We start from the raw sequence: 24102 nt of genomic DNA on the forward strand, positions 1-24102 counted from the left end.
TGGGAGTCACCCTAGAACCACAACAGTCCCTTAATGCTGTTGATGTAGTAAAATTATTTGCGGGCCAAGGAAGTTGGAGATGGAGTTTCTGTTGTTGTTATTGCAACATTTAAGCCAAGCAAATCCCAATCGTTGATTTAAAAATTCTTATGAAGTTCTTGGGTTTGACAGACACAAATGGGGTTCGATGAGAGGGGGAGCAAAAGGAAAGAGAGAATAAAGGATCACGTTATTACTGACTGCTATATATCTTGGCAAAAAGAATATTCTCACAAAGGAAACAGGCATGATAACCTGAGAATGGTTATCTCCTCTCTAACACAAAAACAGGACCAATGCACCAACGAGCTCTCGTGACCCAAGGCAATCGAATTACAGACATAGAAAAATACAGCAAATTGGGTCGCACAAGATAGATTACAGGACTCTTGTTTACGAATACAACCCTTGTATACCAAATATTGGTCTGAATGTGAACTTTGTAAGATTTAACAGTAAAACTGGGCTAGCCATTCCAATCCTCCGACCAAACTTGTATTGTTTCCTTTTGGTCAATTTCATCGGTAGCCACCATAAGGTTGCTGAGGATAACCACCTTGGCCCATCATAGGGTTATAACCACTCGGAACGTTGGATCCAGGAGGCAATCCAGTTGGCGGTTGCATTCCCATTCCCACATTCATTCCCATCCCCATATTCATACCCATGTTCATCCCCATTCCCATTCCAGCACCCATGGGTTGATTCATGCCTCCATAGCCCCCCATGCCCATTCCACCACCACGACCCATGCCCATTCCCATTCCCATCCCCATGCCCGGACCCATACCCATGCCCATACCAGAGCCCACCATGGGGTTTGCTGGAGCCCTAAGAACACCTGCACCGGCACGGCCCATGCCGGAACCAGATCCCATAGCTTTACCCATGGAAATAGCGGATGTTGCAGAAGTTGCTGGCTGCTTCTCCATCCTCTTTTCCTTCCGATTTATGGCATCGAAATCAATTCCAATATCATTCAATGGATTAATCTTAGCTGCAATAAATGAAAAACAAAGCCTGTTACAAAGCTTTCAAATGAAAACATGAATATTTTTCCTTTCAGTATTTGATAAGATAAGTTCAATCAGATGCAGAAACACATTTTGCACTTACCTCCAGATATATTCAAGTTTACTAGTCCTCTACTCAGTGTATCAGCCCAAACAGCTGATTTAGTCTCAAACTTGTTGTCTTTAGGCGGCTGATCAACCAAAGCTAGTGCTCCTGTTGTCGATGTCAGAGTACCTGATCCTCCTTGTGGAAGGTTGTGTGCCGGAGATGGCGGCCCAGCTGGAGCTTGATGGGAAACCTGTGAAGCATAGCCTCCACCACCATACTGGGCAACTGGTCCAGTTGTTTGAGGAGCCATGTAAGGCCCTCCCTGCTGTGAATAATAGTTACCATTGTTCGGACCTGCATATCCACCTTGTTGTGACATGAAATTTCCATTGTTATACTGTGGGGATTGTCCTGCTGGCATTTGAGGGGCTACTTGGGAAGTGACAGGTGTTGTAGGTCCTCCCTGTGAGGGAAAAGCCCCACCACTGTGTTGTCCAGAAAATCCAGTTTGAGTCTGAGGAACCATAGATCCTGGCTGCGGTTGAAAGTTCCCGTACATATTTGCAGTTGGCTGTGAAGGTTGACCTGCTGAACCTGGAAATGATGGCTGTGTAGCTCCAGACGGTGGAAGAATATCAGCAAGAATATCAGTGTTCTGGTGTTCAGTGGTCGGATCTTGAGGCAAAAAATGGGAGTTTGCTGGAGTTTGAACAGTGGAAACACCAGGTGCAGAATAAGTTAGAGCAGAAAACGAGTCCCCAAAAGGAAAGTTGGAGACTGTATCTGCACCCTGGTTTGTGGATGGCGGGAAAGAGTCCGCTGAAGTGGATGTCTGTGGTTGAGATTGCACAACTTCAGTAGAAGGGAGAGCTCTAAAGGGGGATTCACCAAATGGATCTTCAAAAGACTGCATTGGAACAACAGACTTTTGATTATCAACTTTATCTCCAAATGAAAGTGAAAAACATTAAAAGGAATGGGAATCATAAATGTTAAACTGCCAACACAAAAGCAAGCAGTTGTAACCATTTCTGCCATATGGGAAGGCTTTTGGTATTATCTTTGACCAGTTTAAAATCAAAACTTATTAATTGATCCAAAATTGATATCTAATAAAGACAATCGTATTCAAGAACCTTTTAAACACAGAAAACTTATCAAAATAAATGTGCCAAGGGATAAGTTTCTGTTAATGCAATAGATAATTCCTACCTGATTCATAACATTAGCGGCTGGAGGAGTTGCCATGTATGTGGTGACTGGAACAGAATTTACAAGGCCATCAACTTCAGATGTAGTAGTAGCAGATGTAGTTGGCACAATGGCCAACGAGTTTGAAGAAAATGACTCCGACAGGGATCCAAATAAGTCCATCTCAGCATTGTTTGAAGTAGTAGGGGCAGCTGGCAGAAGATAGACAGTGAGTTTCTAGTGCTGAGTTTTTCAAGCAAATGCAAATGTATAAAAATATAATATTAAAACAACCAGCTAAACAACCAGCTAGTGCTTGAATAACCAGAGGACAAATTTGTATAAACCCACCCCTAGCAACTAGTAAACTACCTTGTGTAAAATAAAAGTAAATTAATCTATACTCTCAGGGTAACACTTCTATACCAGAAGCATCTTTGACAAGACAGTGGATAAAAAACTAAACAACTTTAACTATACCAAGGGACTTCAAAGTCCCAACAAAGGCCCCGATCCCATCACATGCAAAAACCATTTCACATTGAGAATAAATGAATTATAAACTTATACACATTGATGAACATTCTGTACCTGACACAGAGCCAAATGGACCACCCGAAACAGAACCGCGTGGGTCAAATTCATCAAAAGACTCTGGTACCTGTTCCACAGGCAATCCAGATGGAGCACTATTTGCTTGACTTGGAGCAAAGCTTGCCGGAGGAGAAGAACCCCCAGGGGCAGAAGGAGCTTGAAAAGTGGTTGTTTGGCTTGGATAACTGGTTGTAGGTGGAGAAGAAGCTCTGGGAGCAGAAACTGCTGGAGGTTCAGCATCCCTGTAATCAAAATGAAACATTAAGTGATTGTGCTACCAGTAATTATCACTGAGAAGCAAAAAAAAAAAAGAATAGTATGTTATAATTTATCGGATAAATTAATACCTCTCACTATGAACAGGACTTCGAGTTTCACTCACAGCCTCTTCATAACTAGGAGGAGCAATGTTCTGTTCCGAAAATTTCCTGCTTAGCCTGCCAAAAATGATTGATCCTATTAATTGTAGCTAGCAATCTGATTATGTGACTAATAAGACTAAAATGACATTACTGATTATAGATAGTTCATACTTCATACAAGTGAAAGTTCTATACTTCATACAGAAACATCATTATTAGCCATATTTTTTTTTTAAATCTTTCCATAGTCATAAAGTAAAAGTTGACTTCCATCAACTGTTTTAAATTACTGCCTCTTCTGAAAAATACTTAAAATGGTTGAACCAACAGAGAAATAACAGCACTAAATGAGTACTTTTATCCACTAAAGGTTTTACCTGCCATCCTGAGATTGGTCATCAGCTCTAGCACCACTGCCACTGCAATTAGGACAAAGACAGAACAAAATTAAGAGAACAGAAGGGCAAAAAAAACTCAAGTGAGAAAGAAACAGACTTCAGCAAACAATATAGCTGAAGATAACAAACCACAACATCTTCTATTAATAAAGCAAGAAGGAGATTCTAATAGTTAACTTTTTGAACTATCAAAAAAGCCTAGAGTTTATTAACTTTCACAAAACTGAACCTAATATATAAAGGATAGTATCGTAATTTAGAATGAAACAGACTTCAGCAAACAATATAGCTGAAGATAACAAACCACAACAACTTCTATTAATAAAGCAAGGAGATTCTAATAGTTAACTTTTTGAAATACCAAAAAAGCCCAGAGTTTATTAACTTTCACAAAACTGAACCTAATGTATAAAGAATAGTATCGTAATTTAGACATGAAACTGAAAGCAAAACACCCTAGAAGATTGTCTGGGAGAGTAGAGAAGAAATTGGGAGCTTTTGCATGCGGGTAGAAAGGCTAGTAAGTAGTAAGAATAAATCCACCAATAAAATCAAAAATGTCTTCAACAGAAATTCATTGGTCTAAGGAAATTTACCGAGATGAATATTGACCATCATCATCATAAGCACGCTCTCTCTCTCTATCAGAGCTTCTACTTCTAGACCCATACTGGTCTCCATCAACACTTCGGCTTCTTCCACGATAATCATCATCTCTGTAACCTTCTCTGCCATTCTGTTCATCATATTCTCTGCCGTAACGATCTCCATCACGACTATATGAATCCCCAGATCTTCCATACCGGTCATCATCCTTATAACCCCATTCTCTGTCCTTCCCATAACCATAACCATTTCTATCTTCATCCCTGCCTCCATAACGATCATCTTCATATCTGTCAGTATAAGAACCGGGCCTATACAGTCCACCAGATGAGGGTGTGCTGCGAAACCTGTTCAGATATATAAGACAATCATAAGTTCCATGAATGTATAATGCCTGTGAACTAGGAACTTGATGTGGTTGGAACAGCAATCCTTTGTAATCACGGAGAGTTCTAGAAAAACACTACTTTACTATTCAAGCTATTTAGAAACAGTGCAGACGCAGAACAAGAGAACGCTTGGGTCAAAGTATCATTTGCATACCAACTTGTTCAATAAAGACCAAAATAAACCCTGAAATTTGATAGGAGTTTTTTCTTCCCAATAATAAATAAATGCCAAAGTTATACAGTTCAAAGGAAACATTAAAATTGCAATGGTGTCCATGTTCGGGTAAGAATACTACAACATAATTACTTCATGCTTCCTATGCAATAAAGACAAATTAAAATCCATCACTAAATGCTAGGATATGAAACCCCACAGAAAAAAGTTGCTGCCATTCATGGAGTCAATACTGTAGGCAGATTATGATAATTTAATACTAGCATATGATTTAAAGTGAGACTGAACTCGAAAAGTTAATCAATCAATTATCAATTAATTACAGATCAGATGAAATAATGGGCCAACCCTGAGATGATGTTTTAAACAAGGACACGATTCTAAAAAAATTATAGTGAGGAAGAACCCAGTGTACTTTTGCTATGTAACTGTGACAACCGTTCTCATAGCATACTTACTTGTCCCTGTTGGCAGCTGCTTTCTGCCTAACCTCAATTATCCTTTCCTTATCATTCACAAGAGCCACAAGACTCTGAGACTTCTTTCTGACATTACTTCCCTGATCCCTTCCACTGGAATCAATGTATTGAAACTCGGACAAAGTCTGTGACATGGGAAAGTACTAATTCAATTAATTTAACACATACAGCAGACCATCTCCATTTCTTCACAATCTGAAAAAGCACAAATGGTTACCGATATTTGATACGCATGCTCCTTGATATCATCAATGACACGCTCTGAGCCATGGGCCACCATGTACTCCAGAACAGTTAAACCCTGAAATTGAACACAATAAAATATATGAAAATGGGATAAGTCATATTGCTAAATATTTCATATAAAAATCATAATGCAGATACAATGGAAAATAAGTACAGCATTACAAACCTTGTAGACATGCCGCCAGTTTTTTCCAGTATCACTAAGCCGCTTCCAGATCACAGACATAATCATTTGGTAATCATGACTGCATAAACCACTCATAATGAGGTCCATTCATAGACAGCAAAACAATCAAAAAGACAAAAAAGGAGAACAGACTGACTTACTAGTTTCTGGTTGCTTGTGCAATATCAGCAAGAAGCGATCCATGAGGACCCCATGGCTCATTACTAGTAGCATCAAGCACCTGCATAGAAAATGACAGAGGATCACATTCCAATGCTAATTTGGTTTACCAACCACCTTACACAAGATTTCATACGCACGACTATTCACGAATTACTTTATATAGGAACAGAAGTACTAAAACCATATTTAGCTACCTTCTGTTCAATGCCAGGAACTTTTAGCACTTTCTTGTTCACCCCTCTCTTTCTGCAATAATCCAAATATTAGCATAGTTGCATAGGTAAAACGAAACAAACAAACAACCAAAAACAAAAGAGTAGGCAATTGTCTGTAAACAAGATACAGCTATTTGGGCATTAATATCTGTGAAAACAAGCAACAAACAAACAGGGATCATTGTCGTAATGTCGAAAACAAATAGAAATTGGAAGACTTACAGGTCCCTGACAGTTTGATCAAAGGCTTTCTTCATGGCAGCTCCTTTTCTGAATCACCAAACGATCTACAACACCAGACAATCAATCAAATGGAGTCTCAAAGGTGAAGACTTTGTACCCCAGAACAGAAATTTCAAACCTTTCACATGTTAAAGAAACCATACAGAGAATTGAATTGAAACCCAAATCAATGGAATTGAAGACGAATCGAATGGAAATCAAGAATTGAAAACCCAGATCAACAAGACAATAAAGATCGAATTTTGAATCCAATTGTGACATGCCCAGCTGAATCAAAGCATGGAATTAGATCTGAATAATAGAGAACCCAGATCCGAAACGTACCTGATTTGATTGAGGAGATTATTGGGTGGGAAATAGAGAGAGAAAGAAGGAAAAAAGACAAAAGGAGAGAGAGAGAGAGAGAAGAGAAGAAGAAGAAGAGAGATTTTGAAACCCAAAAGAAAAATGAAAATAAAGAAAGTTTGGGGTTTAATTTTCTCTACAGAACAAAAAGAGAGAAGAGGAAGAAATGGGAATTAGCAAAATGACAGCGCATCTTATACGCAGAGAATTAAGGAAAGCTGTGATCTCTCTCTGGACTATTATTATGGTAATAGCTGAAATGTCTCCCACTTGTCGGTTGACAAATCAACTTTGTTGTTATCTCCCAGTAAAAGATTTTTACAGATCATCTTACCATAATCTTTTCTCATAATTACAACTACTACTTAAACTGAATTATCGAACAATCCTCAACGAAATCCACTACAACTTCATATTTGTATAAAACCAGGTGACAAATCCTGCCTCAAATCAAAGGTTGAGGCAATTGATGTCAAAGGTAGTTGCAATAGTCTTATATTACAGACTTTAGTATTGGAAATGAAGTTTCATATTTGATGCTCTTAATGAGTTATTATTAGAGCACATATTTGATGTTGGAATTAACCGAAAAGAGAGCTTAACGCCATATATCGACTTCGCGAGCCATGTGATCATGATTCATGACAAATCTAGCATCAATCACTAGTGAAACAAATATGCTAATGTTGTAAGAAAAATAACGAGAGATATCAATTCTTTATTGGTTGCTTAGCGCCCAAGCAATAAGTGAAAATGGAAGCCGCCGGCATTAGTTACCATGCAGCGGTTGTCATCCTCTAGGGGCAATTATTAGGGTGTCTAGTTGGTAACAGCTTTATTTTACGCCAAAAGGAAACAGATACAAAGCTACCACCACCAATGAAAGCCTCTTTCTATTTTTCTAATCTCTTGTGAAAAGCGACCAAATGACGAACAAAAGAAGAGTTGGCATGATGTGTTGCGAATAATATAGAGAAAAGATGGAGAGAAATTAAAACACACCTCAAGTTACAATCCACACAAAACACCTTATTCCATTTTTTATGATAAAAATGAATCATTTCAATTTAAGAGAAAGAAAACAGCAGCATTCCCGACATTTTAATAGTAAAAATTACGGTAGAGGTGGGTGGATTACAATTTAGGATGTGCAACCCTTAATTTCTAAAAACGTTGTTACTTTTGAGAGACCATCATATCAATGACCATAAGAAAATTCACCATTCGATACAGAAAAGTTACATGATTTACTAAACTTAATCCACTTATGTTTGAAGTTAGTTCACCTCGTATCAAATCTTGTCTACTTGATATCTTCACGCACCATCCTATCAAATAATCATCTTTGTTTTGAAAGCTGGAAATTTCTTTTTGGAATACTTAATTTCCAAATAAAAAGGAAAAATGAGGAAGCCTAGTGATCAATTAAAAGACCTAAAGTGGGGCGTATATATTCATATGGCACTAATGATAAAAAGTCACATGTGCTTCACCCTGTCAATCATAGTTGACCAAGAAATTCTTTCTTATATTGACAGACAGATTGGCCACCCATGCAGCCAAGCCCTCCATTGAAGACCACTTTGCATATATGCCAACCACTATGGCACTATGCTATGTAGTATGTATATTATTGACGAAATAGGAAATGCACGCGAACACACCTTCAACAAACATACATGTATTAAAAAGGTGATGATCTAAACCAAACATGTGCATACATTCTCAATTTTTTCGATCTTTCAGGCTTCTCCCTCAGACCTCGACACGAATTTTACAATCAGTTGATGGAAGGAGAACTTGAAGGACTCTCAACTCGGGGTAGGGGTACCTTGACCTTTATCTTTATAGGCAGCTTCTAAACATTCCTTGGCCCTGTGAACTTTGGACTGGAGGTAAAAGCTCCCGTTCTTGGCATTGTTTTCAAATAGCCTGTCGTATTTCTGCACAGGTTTAGGCAGAATGTTTTAGAATTCAGACTCACGCGTTTATGACATAACGAGATGATAGTATGACAACAGAAAAATACTTGCCTTTAAGACTTCCTCCCAAGTGGTTCCTTCTGAGATACCAAGAATCTGCCTCGCTTCTTGCTCCGTCATGGCTTTGCCTGCTCTACGAGCGGCATTTTGTAGCGTTTCTTGGGCAACACCAGATTTTGAGGCATCTGCAGGATAGCACAGATTATACATGTAGGGTTAATATCAAGTTTCATTGCTACCAGATCCAACACTAACAAACAGATATAGCAACCTTAAAACCAAATCTAAACCAGGAAGAAAGAACTGACACACTCGAAAACTGTCATGGCAATCTAGCACCTAGAGGCAGCACCAGAAAACTTATCATTCAGTAATATGTATATGTACAGCAGAACACGCATATTCTTTCCTTGAATCCAATGGGGCTATTTCTAATAGATGCCCATTAAGAAACAACATGACCATACACTCTAATCTAACAACAAAGTTCACTCAAGAAAGAACTAGCAAAGTGCAGCAAACAGCCTCAGAAACTGCAGATAAGAGATCTCCTTAAGATTTAGATGCTTACGATACTTACCAAACACAAATTAAGATCCTTGATATCAACCATTAATTGTTGGGTGTGTAATTTGGCCATTTGGGCATGTAACTTTATAGACAAATCATTATTTATTTACAGATCAATATATATATTTTTTGAACCAGTCAACTAGTTCCAGGACTTGAACGATTAAACCACTTTTAGCTGTTATGTTCCCATGTCTATGCATTTACACTGGATGTCAATACAAGTTTAAGGGTCGATTTTGTTACTTAAGAAGCAGTCATAAGTTCAGAATATTGTGTAACAGAAATTTACTTCAGAACACCCCTAAAAGGATAATAATAATAATAATAATAATAATAATAATAATAATAATAATAACCCAGGGAGAGGAGAAAGACATTCTAGCTCAAATCAGGGAAACCACAGCACTGATCCATGACCAGGGCACACCCTTTCTTACTCATGAACAATGGAGATCAGTTGAGGTGATTGCAATGTAACAGTGTGTAAGAAGGAACTAACAAGCAGATGAGAAAGAACTGACCAACCATGGTTGCTAACTTGACAATTGTTGTTTTATGTATAGTAGTGGGTGCAGCCATAAACACAATAAAAAAACGTGCTTTGCTAGACTTAGCCAGAGAAAGCTAGAAGATCAATGCTTGCAGCATCGTTGTGTAGGATCCAGTACGGTCAATTAGGGTACCTCTATACTACATTTAAGTGACACTAAAATATCATACTCTCATGTCAAGAGTCATGTATCCCTCCACCCATCAATGCAAAACATAGAGCAAAGCAGATATTCTAGGTTTAGTGTTGCTGCTAAAGTTTTGTTTTATAAATGATGAATCCGTATTCCTTTATTAGGCTGGTAAGCTATGATGTCTTATAGAGATCATACAAAAGACATTAGGTGCTAGTCAGAGTGTCAGACGGAAAGACGGTCATTAGCGCCAACAGGACTAGGCAGGGACTAGGCAGTTTTGATTTTTCATATTTTATATAATTTATAAAATTTAAGGACTAAATAGAGGTTATATATTAATTGATAAAAATATAAACAAACTGGAACTCTAGCCAATTATGTTATCTTCAAAATGGAGCAGCACGTGGCTCCTTAAAGATTTGATCTTATCTTTAGATCATATTCTCTGTGCTGCATTACAACTCTTCTTAGAGTCCCTGTATTTCTCCTCCAGGAATAGCGCAAGCCCAGACCTCATCTTCTACAACTCACTCCCCCACCAATTCTTAATTCCACACTAAATCCACCAAAAAACTTTAAGCAAACTTAGAGCAGGGAAAGTACTTTCAACGAGAGACAAAGAAAGAGACTGAGGGGAGAGACCGAGGGGTATGTCAAGGAGAAAGACAGAAGTAAAGTGTCAAAATGAGAGGGAGAAGAGAGAGAGGTGCTGAGAGTTGAGGAGAGAGAGCTGAATGGCCGACCCACCTTGAAACCCAGCCCACTCCCTTAGGCGAACATTAGGCCTATCCAGGTGTCCCCCTAAATCCAAACACGATTTTCCAAACGATTAGTCATTAATTGCAGCGGCCACTCACCTTCTAGCACCTAGGCAGCCGCCTAGAGCATATTTTAGTTCGTTGAATTATACCTACAGGGTCTGAATAAGCCACCCGTGACTAGTACGCAGATCAGTGTGGTTGGGGTAGGGTCAGTCGACTAGATTGGATCATGACAAGCATTGCAATTCCAATCAGGATTCACAGATTTACCATGAATGTGTCAACTGATATCTATATAGTACGCTAATGTACAACAGAGCTACCATCCTGGTTTTGCTGCCAGATTTGAGTGGCAACATCATATTGATTACTATAATCCTTTTCTCCACTATTTCACTATTCAAAAGCACATTAATTTATCTATCATATGGCTGCTTAGTAATAGTTATAAAACTGGTTCTTTTTAACTAATTATGTCATGGATGTGTTTAATACAGGTGGACGGAACGCAAATGAGTGAGATTTTAGGAAGCAAATCAGCTTATTTATTATCACTGTAATTACAAACAGCCTCAAAATACGATCTGCTGGCCTCAAAAATCAACTTAGGTTCAACTAATGGCCCACGTATTGCGATGTAATTTTCAGCATAGTATAACACACATAGCTAAAGCATTTATTGAAGCACAAATGTGAAATAATCCATTCACACCATCTAGGTAAAAGTACCAACAGGTAATATTAGGCTGTGCAACCCAATCTTTCAAGGTCTAGAAAGTGAATCGTGAATACACCAAACCTTGGAAAAATTTTGAAGTGTCAGAAAGTGAAACCTGAATGCCAACTTATAGAAGGAAGTTCTGCTTATTTTTGCACACATTTCTAGAAGAGATTACTTCATCGCTCTACGAAACAGATAATGGTTGTAATACATAAATACCAAAGGGCTTTGACATTGGTAAACTAAAAACTCAAATAAGTCTTTGATCTGGCATTCTTAATGGCATGCCAGATCAGTAAACATGTACAAATGCACTTAGTGTGCTTTTTATTCAAATTTCACGTCAGAAAAAATTTGAACCAGTACCAGGTTTATTATACTAATATTTACCAATCTGATATATACAACTTTGAATAAATCTCTGACCTACAAACATACCTACATGAGCCAAACTATTAAAACTAACTATAGCAGTAAGAAAACACAGCAGAAAGGATCAATTACCAATCATCTATATTCAATGGAAAGATCATATAAAGGCTGCAAACCATGCATTAAGAGAAAGCTTACTTGTAAGTGCCTGACGATATGCTTGAACTAAAGCCCTCCCCAGTATACCAGAACCCATAACAATTAAGTTAGCAAGAATCTTAGCAGCCTGTGCACATGGATGCAAACATAAAATAAAACACACAATCTAATTAATCAAAGATCCAAGAATTATTGATATTATTTAACCCCCTCATCTGAGTGCCTTATCTCTCTCAGTCATGGACTGCACATTGCACATATAAATGCAGGTACTGAAATTATGAACAAAGGAAGCACAATAAACCCAGGAGGGTGCTCCCTATGTTCAGATGAATGACTGAACTTCATATCATGTTACTAAACAACATGACCGAACAAAATGTATGCATATATCGCATATGTGTGTGTGTGTAAATTTATTTATTTTATGCACATATTTCACAGCTTTCCTATGGAAAAAAGGTAAATCTACAGAACAAACCCATCAGTCAAACGCAATGCAAACAAGACAGATGTCAGTGAGTAAAAACTACAAACTAGAAGACATGTCATCTAAAAGAAGAGGGTTAAAAGAGAAGGACATAGTCTAATCTGCATCATAAGCAGTGGCAGAGCCAACCACTGGCTTACCAGGGCTTAAGCCCATTTTGAAGGCAAAAGAAACAAAAAACTTTTTTTTAACAAAACACTATTTTAATACTAGATAGTTTGTTGAAGCACTGAGATTAACACTTTAACAGCCAGCCTGAGATCAGAAACATACGAAGGAAAAGGGACAGTTGTTTCTATTTAGCGGAATGCGGGTGCATTTATTAAATGTAGTAAAAAGAAACCTATCCATATGCTATACCAAATTACCAATGTAGTCAAGTCTCTAACCAATTCACTTTCTCATGTCCGTTCGATTAAAATGAATATATGGATGCAACAATATGATCGATTATAGGCTAGAATGGATTTTTTTTCAACACTCTCCGATCTACAGAATGTACTAATGAACCACACGTACAATGCCATTACTTCTCATGAAACTTTTGTAGCACTCTAACATTGGCACTTAATGGTAATATACACATATATCTCTCGCACTATACAGTTTCCATCAAATTTTTGTTTCTGTTACAATTATCTTGTGTAACATTCTGATTTAGGCTCACCCACGGATCATAAGGACTAATTGCATCTTCAAAAACTCTGATGCCGTTAAGGCCCACAAAGAAGAAAAATGTATGCCACAGGTTTCCAATTCTACCTCCCCTAACACTAACCATTTCAAATATCTTTATCGCTAAGCATTTTCCAAGACCAAAATGCTTCTCTCTAAACAATGCACAATTTAAGTAGGTAATCAACTTCAACTATACTAACAGAACGTATCAAGATTTTTAGTTCCTAATGGACTTCAAAATCGACATGTTTTTTTTTTCATACAGTTTCATATAACTGGGAACTCGCAGCTCTAGAAATGTTGAGCATTGACCACATGAACTGAGGTCTGGACTCGTATTCCTTGCACCCTTGTATTCCTAATAATAAAGAATGAATATTGACTATTGAGAATACATAATTCTCAAACTCCAATTCTTTTCATTATTTTTTTCTTATAAGTTAATGAAGAGAAGCATTGCCTTATTATCTAGAACAACTGCAAGGCATTACAAACTAAATGACATGAGAAATTCCACAACTTTTTCTGATCAAACATAATCGGTTGTCCACATATTCACCAATCATACAGAAAGACCTCCAGAACCAAAACACGATTGGGAACTAGAAGACATTGAAAACTCCGAGATTAACAGTTCTAACAAAGTTATAGCTTTCGAATTATATGAGGTTATTAACAGGATAAAGATACAGAACAAAAAGCTGAAACACGCAAAAGACACGGGAGATGGAACATACCATAGCTGAGATCGATGGGTTTTGTTCAGAACTTGGTTTCCGATGGTTTTCTTTTGTTCTGTTCTGCCGTTGGATTTGCGGGGAGTCGGAAACGAAGGGAGCCAAACGAGGTTGCTGTAATGCAATGATTTCGGGCTACATCTCTACTTGAGCACTCAAAAAATTTCATTTGTATTAAATAGAATAAATATATAAAAATATTTAAATATTAAAAATAATAATTATAATTCGTACACATAAAACAAAATAAAAATAAGGTGTCAATAAAATTGTGTTTTTTTTTTCTCTATTCACCAAGATACCAACAACCACATTCATCGTAAACACGTCCGTCACGTTTAGTCTCCTGTAGTATACTTAGGCGTAGCCAAAATTTTTATTTAGGAGGGTCAAATTTTATTAATTGAATAATAGAATCGCTTCTCATTTTCTAGCAATGAAATAATTGTAGTAGTGATCGATTGTGTGTGTAACTTTCTTGTGTTAGTATCGAATTGATCATTAAATTATGATGATTAAATTTTTAAAACTCAAGAGACTCCGATATATAACAAATTTTGATCCATTTGCCTTATGAAACAAGGTAAGGTAAGAAACTCATGGATTTATATTATTAATTAGATTAAGCATATATATCTACAGTATAGTGTAAATTCTATTTCATTTTATTAATGTTTAAAGATAATCAAGAATTTATCTAAACTGAGAATGGTCAAATGTATAATTCAATCCATAATTGCTCCATAGTTATTAATATCCATTAAACATGATTCAAACATGAGATGGGTCAATTGACCCTTCTCGCCCTATAATAGCTACGCCCATGTTTACCATATCACCCAACCTATTTACTATGTTTAATCTCGTTCACATAGTCGGGAAACATTTGCACAACTCCTCCGGCATCATTGCAAATAGTCAACAAATTGAGACATTCTAGCTAAAAGATGCTCAAATTTGATCAATGATTCAAAATCTGTGCATTGCTCGAATAACCAAAAAAAAAACAAAAAACAAAAATGAAAAACCCTATGTGTTTGGTTTCTAGAGCCATTGAAATCGCATCAATATCAGGTTTCTAGAGGAAGTTTTGCTCGATTTAGCGGGCGAAAAGTCAATTTGGCCGGGAAATCACATTGTGAACTGAAAGTTATATTTTAAGGCTTGTACCATTCCGAAAAGCCCATAGACGATTTTTGAAGTATATTTTTGATCTATAAAAGATCATGGAATCAAATTAAGCCTCAAGCAAGAGGAAATCTATAAGGAAACAAAGAGACCAATCTTAATGGGAGAAGGATGTGTGTGTATGCGTAATTAAGGTTGTGAGGGGACTAGATGGGGGCACAGACGCAAATCATGTATCATTGACCTTCGGATCTTCTCATCTCCTCAAGTGCATCCAAATCTCATCGAGGCGGCGAGGCCCTTACTAGTTGCAACACACAATTGCAAAGAAAACCACCAACATCACTATTGACCTCTCCAACATCCATACTTTTGCATTCCTTTGTAATCTTAAATTTGATTTTATTCGTGTGATTTTCACAACTATTTTTTACTCACCCACTGTCCACTAGGGCTTCCACTCCACTATTTTAGTTCTTTATTAGTTAGTTCTTTCTTCATTTGTTTAGTTTAGTTTTGTTACTTGCATTTAGTTTAGTTCTTTACTCACCATATAAAAGATTTTGACAATTCTGTATCTCATTCTGAAAATCAAGTAGTGTTTTTGTCTTCTTCTTCTTATTAATATTTTTTGGATACAGTCTTCTTCTTATTACATATCCAGTATGCTAATATAAGATTAATCGATTAAGAAGAATTTTCTCCAACGTACAATCTCCCGGAACTTTCAGGAAAGAGAAGAGTGGAGTTGTTATTCGTCGCGTATGTACAACAAGATGAATTTCAAAGAAGGTGGTGAAGCCCAACCCCACATTTGACTTGGATGATGTTGACTATTCATATATGCATATGGCATTGCTGGCAGTCATGGATGTGCTCTTTGAAGCAGGAACCGATTTCATATCACCTGCTCCAACAATCTTTTTTTCCCTCCCAAAGCTGCTTCAACATTCTCGATCAATCTCAAAGCCCCAGCTTCCAGTACGTATTTTTCTTAATTATTGCAAACCACATCCTTCCGATCCAGTTCTAGAAAAATGACTTTTACTAGCTCCATGAACTCCATGAGCTTCATCTAATTTATATATTCTTTCTCGATGAAAGAAGAAATCATAATTAAACGTCTATAGTATATTAGTATTGTGAGCTCCTGAAAGATTTCTTTATCTTTCCGGCATAATTGTCACGTTAACCGACATTTTTCTGAGATATTAAACAACGCGTCGTCACGAGCGCGGGAGCGTTTGAACGATAATTTCCCGACACTCGGTTAATTTCCTACGAGTTTACGCAGCTAACGATTTTTAAAATCGTATTTTCAGAAAATCTCTTTCCCACGATTTAATCTCAGCCCTTGATTTTCATAATGCAATCTGAGCCGTTAGTTTTTCTTTAAAGCGAATGCCTAACCTTTGCCTCAGCCCAAAAACCCATCTCCTCTCTCCCTCTCTCTCCCTCTCTGTTTCTCTCTCTTCTCTGTCGAAACAGAGAGTCACCGCCGCCGTCTTCTTCTCCAGCGCGTAGCGCTGCAGTCCGGCCACCTTTGGCCGGGCCACCACCACCATTTTCTTCCTCTCGACGAACTCTTCAAGACCTAGTCCTTGCATGTCGAATTCGAGCGAGTTCCGACGAGTCTGAGTTTTGAAGCAGTGAGGGCCGCCATCGAATCTGTCGAGCTCCTCTCGGTAAAATATTCTCCTCTCCTCGTTTCCTAGCTAATCTGATAGTTTAAATGGAGATTGGAACCTAAGGTCTTGACATTTCCTCTTTTCTTGTCACCTGCGTGTTCTTGAACTTCGGCAAGTGTGTTCTTCAATCTCAGGAGCTTGCAAGTGTTTCTGGGTTGCTGGTAAAGCTCGGAGAGGTGGCAGAAGTGACTGGAAGGTGCGAACGACGTAGCAGCAGCCCGGAACAGTGGCGATGCAGGTCAGAGGCGACGGGACCCTGTTCGGATCTTCGTTGAGATACTAAACGACATCGAGTCTCTCTGAAACTATTGTAATCTTGTTGGAAATCATGTTATGTTGCTCATAGTATGCTTGCATTTCGATTTTTGGAGTGGATTAGAGTAGGTTTTGTGGCCGGATTTTGTGATCGGAGGTAAAGGGTAAAAACTCTGGTTTTACTGTTTCAAACATACATTTTTCTATTTTATTGTCCTTGTAAAATTACCTTCCTACCCTTGTTGACTTTTAATAATTACAGTCTTACCCCTAACAATAATTAAGTTGAAAACTTACTGTTTTACCTAAATAGTAATTAATTTAATTTTACTTAAATCTTATTTCAACCTTTTAACCTTTAAGTTTTTCAATTTAAATCAGATTAAGGAAAATTAGTAACTTTTTGCTAAAACATAATTTTAGCTTTACGGTTAAATCTTAAACTAAATTTCCGCCCGGATCGAAAATCGAAGAACGCTTAAGCGTGAGAGATTTAAATGCCGGAATGATAAATTTAAAATTTCCATTTATCGATCATTCACGTCTTAAATCTAAGATACGAATATCTATAAAACAAATTCACAGTCACATTTAGAAAAATCAACCGTTCATCCCGAGACCTCGACTTGAGTAGTCAAAGTAGTCAAACCGATGTTCAATTACTAAACCGATTAAAACATCATGGACCTTACTTATCCCTTTTCGTTATTTGTTTAGCTATGCGACTTGCTTGCGGGACGTGCTTCTACGCGGAGCACGAGGAGCGAGACTTGGGGCGCGGACTTCGACACTGCTATCTCAGGTAGGGTGAGCCGGTACCTTTCGGATTAGTGGTTTTCTATATATAAAATGTATATGCTATACGTCTTTATTGCATGTTGCATTCATTGACACTTTATTTTGGCATATTGTCTCAAGACTGACTATTTTATTTAATGCATGATTATAAGTCGGTGATTTCGTGTATTGATGTTTGGCACTGCATATTTTATTATTATATGGTGAGTCCCGCGTCTTGATGTCTGGGCACCATGATTTCTCGACGGTGAATCTGTTGTCCTGATATCTGGCACCGTGTGGTTAATTACTACGGTGATAACCGTGTCCTGATGTCTGGCACCGTAGTACATTATTGGAGCCGGTCGGGTTGGATATACCTTTTCGACGTATTTGATATTTCGAGCCGAGTTGCGTATTTTACATATGCGTGATTTTACTTGACTTGCCCTAAACTTTACGAGACTTGTTATACTCTCGGTTTGACTTTCGTTACGTGTTTTTACGCTAACGATCTATGTGTATATATATTGTTATATATATATATTTGTATATATATATATATGGTTTTTAAACCTAACTACGGTTGGGTCGTCTCACCCACATCGGGTTAGCGAGGACGAGTGCTCACCCCTACTTTTCAGATACCTAGCAGCCGGTTGGCGAGGACTTGGATTAGGTGTTAGTGGCGTTGCATCGCTCGTGGTTCATTTTCGATACCAAGGAGCCAGTTTCCGGTGTGACTTCTTATTTACCCGATCTTCGTTTCTACTTCAACAATTGCACGACGCGTACTTTGTTACTTTTCATTTAAGTCATGTGGTTGTTTCCTTTGACCCGTAGTTATTATGATGACGCACTTTTCTCATGTCATACTTGAATTTTCATTTTATTTGTTGCATTCCGCTTATTCGTATTTATTCGGTAAATTGAGTTTCATTTGTTTTTAACCCAAATTTACTATTATCTACTTATCCACATAGCCTTGTAGTCGTAAGTTGACGTTGTCGATACGTAGGATCCTGTATCGATTGGTACTAACTTAGGACTACGGCGATTACTGCTGCATTTCGGGACCGGAAATGGTCCCGGGGTATGACAAGTACAACCCTACATATTATGATATGCTCAACCCGTGCAATAAGATAAAGATATGATATACCCTAAGATATACATTTAACGTTAATTATCTAAGATCTAATTTTCTATTGAGTTTCAGAACATGCAAATGGGGCCTGTGATTGCAATGGAGTGTTTCTTCCTTTTTTTGTTCTTCTCAATAGTTTTGCTCGGTAGAGCTTCAAGTTGTTAATCATGGCAGCAGCAGCAGCCGCCTAACTATATATGGAATTTGATCTTCGAAACGCTGCTTCCAAGTTGAAGACAAATAGAGTAATAAATAACCCCACAATCCGCTCAAGTTATAATTCATTTTGCGCCCACTTTGTGAACCCCAACACAATATTCATTGCCCTATATGTTTGGGGGAACTTATTCTCAGAATAGAGGGGACATAAAAGCCAAGCAAATGAAATCGAAGAGCACTATCAAAAAGCCAGGTAGTAGAAGAGAGAGTGAAAGTAATTCATCATTTTTATTGATAAATAACTCGGTGCCTTCTTAAAGAAACATGTAACCTCACAATAAATAGAAGCCAATCATACAATTGAATAAAAAGGCCTTGTAACTGCTACCCTATAGAATCAAATTTAATTTAGAAATGGAAAAATGACGACACTGTGACGACCAAGCTAAATTATTAGTTCCTTCCAAGATCATGATCAATCTTGCTTTGAATTCCCAATTTGAATGATGAGTATAGTAAGAGCATATGCAACATGAGGTTGCTGGTTCTTTCTGCCAGACACTTGTTGATCACCCTTAGCAACAATGGACTTTGATTGGAAGCTTGGTGTCTCAGCCTTCGGCTCATGGAGCCTTCCTTTATTCTTCTGCTTAAATTAAAACCTGCAATTACATTGTTAATTAGTACGTTTCGATTAAAACTGTTACATTGGTAATTAATAAAAGTGAAAACAATTACAGAAACTTAAATCGACTTACATGATTGGTCTATGCACGTGTTTGAGCTTAGTAGTGAGTGGGAGGTGGGGGAGAGGCGTAAATGTACACCGGTGGTGGTGGAGACTTCACTGGAGGTGGGGGTGACTTGTAGACATATGGAGGAGGAGGAGAGGGTGAAGGAGGTGGTGGAGACTTGTAAGCGTATGGTGGGGGAGGAGATGGAGAAGGTGGAGGTGGGGAGTTGTAGTGGTATGGTGGAGGAGGAGATGGCGATGGTGGTGGTGGAGATTTGTAATGGTAGGGAGGTGTTGGCTTTGGTTCCTTGTGTGGAGGAGGTGGAGACTTGTATTGGTATGGTGGGGGAGGAGATGGAGAGGGTGGTGGAGGGGAGGAGTAGTGGTATGGTGGTGGAGGAGATGGGGAAGGTGGTGGTGGGGAGTTGTAGTGGTACGGTGGAGGAGGAGATGGCGATGGTGGTGGTGGTGATTTGTAATGGTAGGGAGGTGTAGGCTTTGGTTCCTTGTGTGGAGGAGGTGGAGACTTGTAGACGTATGGTGGTGGGGGAGATGGTGATGGTGGAGGGGGAGATTTGTAATAGTATGGAGGTGGGGGAGAAGGTGAGGGTGGTGGTGGAGATTTGTAGTAGTATGGAGGAGGAGGAGATGGTGAAGGTGGTGGCGGTGACTTGTAGTAGTATGGAGGAGGAGGAGATGGTGAAGGCGGTGGTGGTGACTTGTAAACATAGGGTGGGTGAGGGTGAGAATGTGGTGGCGGTGGTGAGTTGTAGACGTAAGCTGGTGGTGGTGGTGAGTTGTAGACGTAAGCTGGTGGTGGTGGTGAGTTGTAGACGTAAGCCGGTGGTGGTGGTGACTTGTAGACGTAAGCCAGTGGTGGTGGTGACTTGTACACATATGGCTTCGGTGATGGTGGTGGAGGAGACTTGTATACGTAAGCAGGTGGTGGTGGTGATTTGTAGACATAAGGTGGTGGGGACTTGTACACGTATGGCTTCGGTGATGGTGGTGGAGGAGACTTGTATACGTAAGCCGGTGGTGGTGGTGACTTGTAGACGTAAGCCGGTGGCGGTGGTGACTTGTAGACGTATGGCTTCGGTGATGGTGGTGGAGGAGACTTGTATACATAAGCCGGTGGGGGTGGTGACTTATAGACGTAAGCGGGTGGCGGTGGTGACTTGTAGATGTAAGCCGGTGGTGGTGGAGACTTGTAGACGTAAGCCGGTGGTGGTGGAGATTTGTAAACATACGGCTTGGGAGAAGGTGGTGGAGGAGACTTGTAGACGTATGGCTTCGGTGATGGTGGTGGTGGTGACTTGTACACGTAGGGCTTGGGAGATGGTGGTGGTGGAGACTTGTAGTAGTAAGCCGGTGGTGGCGGTGACTTGTAAACGTACTCAGGCGATGGTGGAGGAGGAGACTTGTAGACGTAAACTGGAGTTGGTGGAGGCGGCGACTTGTAGACGTAAGCTGGAGTTGGTGGAGGAGGAGACTTGTAGACGTAAGTCGGAGACGGTGGAGGCGGCGACTTGTAGACGTAAGTCGCAGATGGTGGTGGCGGCGACTTATAGACGTAAGGAGCAGGAGAAGGATGGTGCGGCGCGTTCTTAACACACTCCTTGTAAGGAGTCTTAGAAGCAAAAGCAAATGGCTTGGCCTTGAGCACAACCAAGACCTTGTTCTTCGACTTGACCTTCAGCTTGGCACCCTTGTTGCCCCAGTTGAGCGGTGTCGGAATGCTGCATGGTGAACCCTTGGGTGCCACGTGGAGCTTTGCGGTACATGCCTTGGCGCCATATTTACCGTAGTTGAATTCTGGGACTGCGATGCTGAATTTACCATTGTTCTTAGTTTTACCATAAGCCTTGATCTCCTTCTTGCCTGCCCAGCATGTGATCTCAACAACAGCATCTGCTCAATTTACAGTAAGAAAAATTAGATTGGATCAATTGTGATCACTTCGATCATGTACAATAATATCAATCATTTGACAGACAAATCAAACTAATTATTAGGCTAAGCACTAACTAATTGAAAAGTTTTACCATTAATTTCTATGATCAAATCACTCAATTGTTTTTAAAAACCCTTGGTCCCTTGACATTGAAAAGGACGAGCTAGCTCTTTTTCTTTGTGGAGTTGGACAGCTTGACATGAAATAATATTTTTGCTATATATTATCAATAAAAACAACACATTCAGCACTATTCAAAAATTAATATTTTTTCATATATATGGAACATGGGATTGACTGATTAAGCGGCCATGAGATTATTTTATAAAGGATGACCAGCCAATTAATGGGCAGTTTAGGAATTGAGACCATATCTTAGATTTGAAAAACATCTCTTTCTTAGAAAATGAAGAACAGCATGGTAACCAATATACACAAGATCTACTAATTAAGAGAATTAATGTTCGGGAATATATACCTTTGAGATGTTTCTTGTTGTGGGACTTGATTGGATATCCCCAATTGTAGCATTTGTAGCAGTAGACCTTTCCGACGACCTTGACGATCAATGGATGGTGGTGTGGGTGTGGGTGAGGGTAGTATGGAGCCGGTGGTGGAGGAGATTGGTAGTAGTAAGGCTTTGGCGACGGTGGTGGTGGAGACTTGTACACGTAAGGTGTTGGTGATGGTGGTGGAGGGGACTTGTAGTAGTATGGTACATGAGGAGCCGGGGAAGGTGGTGGTGGGGATTTGTAGTAGTATGGTACATGAGGAGCCGGAGAAGGTGGAGGAGGAGATTTGTAGTAGTAAGGTACATGAGGAGCTGGGGAAGGTGGTGGAGGAGACTTGTAGTAGTAAGGTACATGAGGAGCTGGGGAAGGTGGAGGAGGAGACTTGTAGTAGTATGGTGGTGGTGGTGAGGGAGAAGGTGGAGGAGGAGACTTATAGTAGTAAGGTACATGAGGAGCTGGGGAAGGTGGAGGAGGAGACTTGTAGTAGTATGGTGGTGGTGGTGAGGGAAAAGGTGGAGGAGGAGACTTATAGTAGTAAGGTGGTGGTGGAGAATGTACTGGAGGTGGGGGAGACTTGTAGTAGTAAGGTGGTGGTGGAGAATGAACCGGAGGGGGAGGAGATTTGTAGTAGTATGGTGGTGGAGGAGAATGCACCGGAGGTGGGGGAGATTTGTAGTAGTATGGTGGTGGTGGAGAGTGTACTGGAGGAGGAGGAGACTTGTAGACATATGGTGGTGGTGGAGAAGGTGATGGTGGAGGTGGTGATTTGTACACGTACGGTGGTGGAGGAGAGGGTGATGGAGGTGGTGGTGACTTGTACTCATAAGGAGGCAATTTAGGTGAGGGTGGTGGAGGAGACTTGTACACATACGGTGGTGGTGGTGAAGGTGAAGGTGGAGGCGGTGACTTGTACACGTACGGTGGTGGGGGAGAAGGCGATGGGGGAGGCGGCGACTTATAGACATATGGAGGAGGTGGTGAAGGCGATGGTGGGGGCGGAGATTTGTAGACATATGGAGGAGGTGGTGAAGGCGATGGTGGAGGCGGTGACTTGTAGACGTAAGGAGGTGGAGGAGAGTGAGCGGGTGGTGGCGGCGAGCTGTAGACGTAAGGAGGTGGGGGTGAAGAGTAAAGGTAAGGTTCATCCGCTTGAACTGAACCTACATTGCTCGAAAGCATGACAACTATGGCTGCCAAAGCCACTGCCATTTGCGGCCAAATACGACCCCAAGAGGGGGGGTCGCCACTCGAACTCCTCATGGGAAATGAAGAGATCGATTGATGAGGGAGATGTTTGGAAGAAGAAGAGGATGAATGGGTTTGATGAACTACTAAGCATGCAGATATGCAGTGTTATATAGCGACTCAATGGAGTCGTTAATGGACAGCTGTCAAATGGGGCACACTCGTTAGCTGGCTTTATATCCATTTTTAAAACCTTACAAACACAATTTGGATCACTTGGGATTCCTCTCGCTCCCAATTATATATCCAACCTAGTCACCCCAAATTGTTGATTTTCAATACAAACAAGATTCACACATAATACGATTAATACTTCCACTTCTCCGGTTTGTTCTATTTTCTATGTTGATCAAAAAGCAACACCGCAACAGAATGTACTTAACACTGATTCAATTATGAACGTATGATGTAATCCTAGTCCTTGCTAGCACTACTCATCGCCGTTCGATCGAAATCTCCCTTGTGCATTTCAGTTAGTCAACCATTTTTTTTTCTCTCCATCTCTCCAAGTTTATAATATATTGAATCTTTTTAGATCTGAATCGGTTTGCTCCATCTAGCCATGTGGAGCTTCCACATTATATGTCAAGTTTAATTACATATTCAATCATTTTTCTTTTCCTGACTTTTTCAAATTCCTATGAAGATATTA

The 24102-nt window shown here is 39.6% G+C and overlaps 3 protein-coding genes across 3 annotated transcripts; all 3 read right to left on the bottom strand.

Annotated features, from left to right (window-relative positions):
• Positions 1 to 212: 212 nt before the first annotated feature.
• On the bottom strand, positions 213 to 6840 carry LOC126790514 (clathrin interactor EPSIN 2). Its single transcript, XM_050516773.1, has 14 exons — positions 6673 to 6840; positions 6328 to 6392; positions 6085 to 6136; positions 5869 to 5948; positions 5708 to 5786; positions 5513 to 5596; positions 5275 to 5420; positions 4243 to 4599; positions 3626 to 3667; positions 3234 to 3323; positions 2884 to 3128; positions 2314 to 2504; positions 1156 to 2008; positions 213 to 1036 (listed from the first exon to the last, which is right to left on the bottom strand). The coding sequence occupies exons 2-14, from the start codon at positions 6360 to 6362 to the stop codon at positions 558 to 560; spliced, it is 2733 nt and encodes a 910-aa protein (XP_050372730.1). The 5' UTR covers positions 6363 to 6392; positions 6673 to 6840; the 3' UTR covers positions 213 to 557.
• A 1335-nt stretch (positions 6841 to 8175) lies between these two features.
• LOC126791880 (mitochondrial import inner membrane translocase subunit PAM16 like 2-like) lies at positions 8176 to 13986 on the bottom strand. Its single transcript, XM_050518377.1, has 4 exons — positions 13853 to 13986; positions 11987 to 12074; positions 8727 to 8860; positions 8176 to 8636 (listed from the first exon to the last, which is right to left on the bottom strand). Exons 1-4 carry the CDS (start codon positions 13853 to 13855, stop codon positions 8505 to 8507), a joined length of 357 nt encoding a protein of 118 aa, XP_050374334.1. The 5' UTR covers positions 13856 to 13986; the 3' UTR covers positions 8176 to 8504.
• A 5289-nt stretch (positions 13987 to 19275) lies between these two features.
• LOC126791875 (extensin-2-like) lies at positions 19276 to 23529 on the bottom strand. The gene is made up of 3 exons (XM_050518370.1): positions 22172 to 23529; positions 19765 to 21650; positions 19276 to 19668 (listed from the first exon to the last, which is right to left on the bottom strand). Exons 1-2 carry the CDS (start codon positions 23463 to 23465, stop codon positions 19792 to 19794), a joined length of 3153 nt encoding a protein of 1050 aa, XP_050374327.1. The 5' UTR covers positions 23466 to 23529; the 3' UTR covers positions 19276 to 19668; positions 19765 to 19791.
• Between the last annotated feature and the right edge of the window lie 573 nt (positions 23530 to 24102).

The sequence above is a fragment of the Argentina anserina genome, chromosome 4 (assembly GCF_933775445.1).
Source record: "Argentina anserina chromosome 4, drPotAnse1.1, whole genome shotgun sequence".
Classification (NCBI taxonomy): domain Eukaryota; kingdom Viridiplantae; phylum Streptophyta; class Magnoliopsida; order Rosales; family Rosaceae; genus Argentina; species Argentina anserina.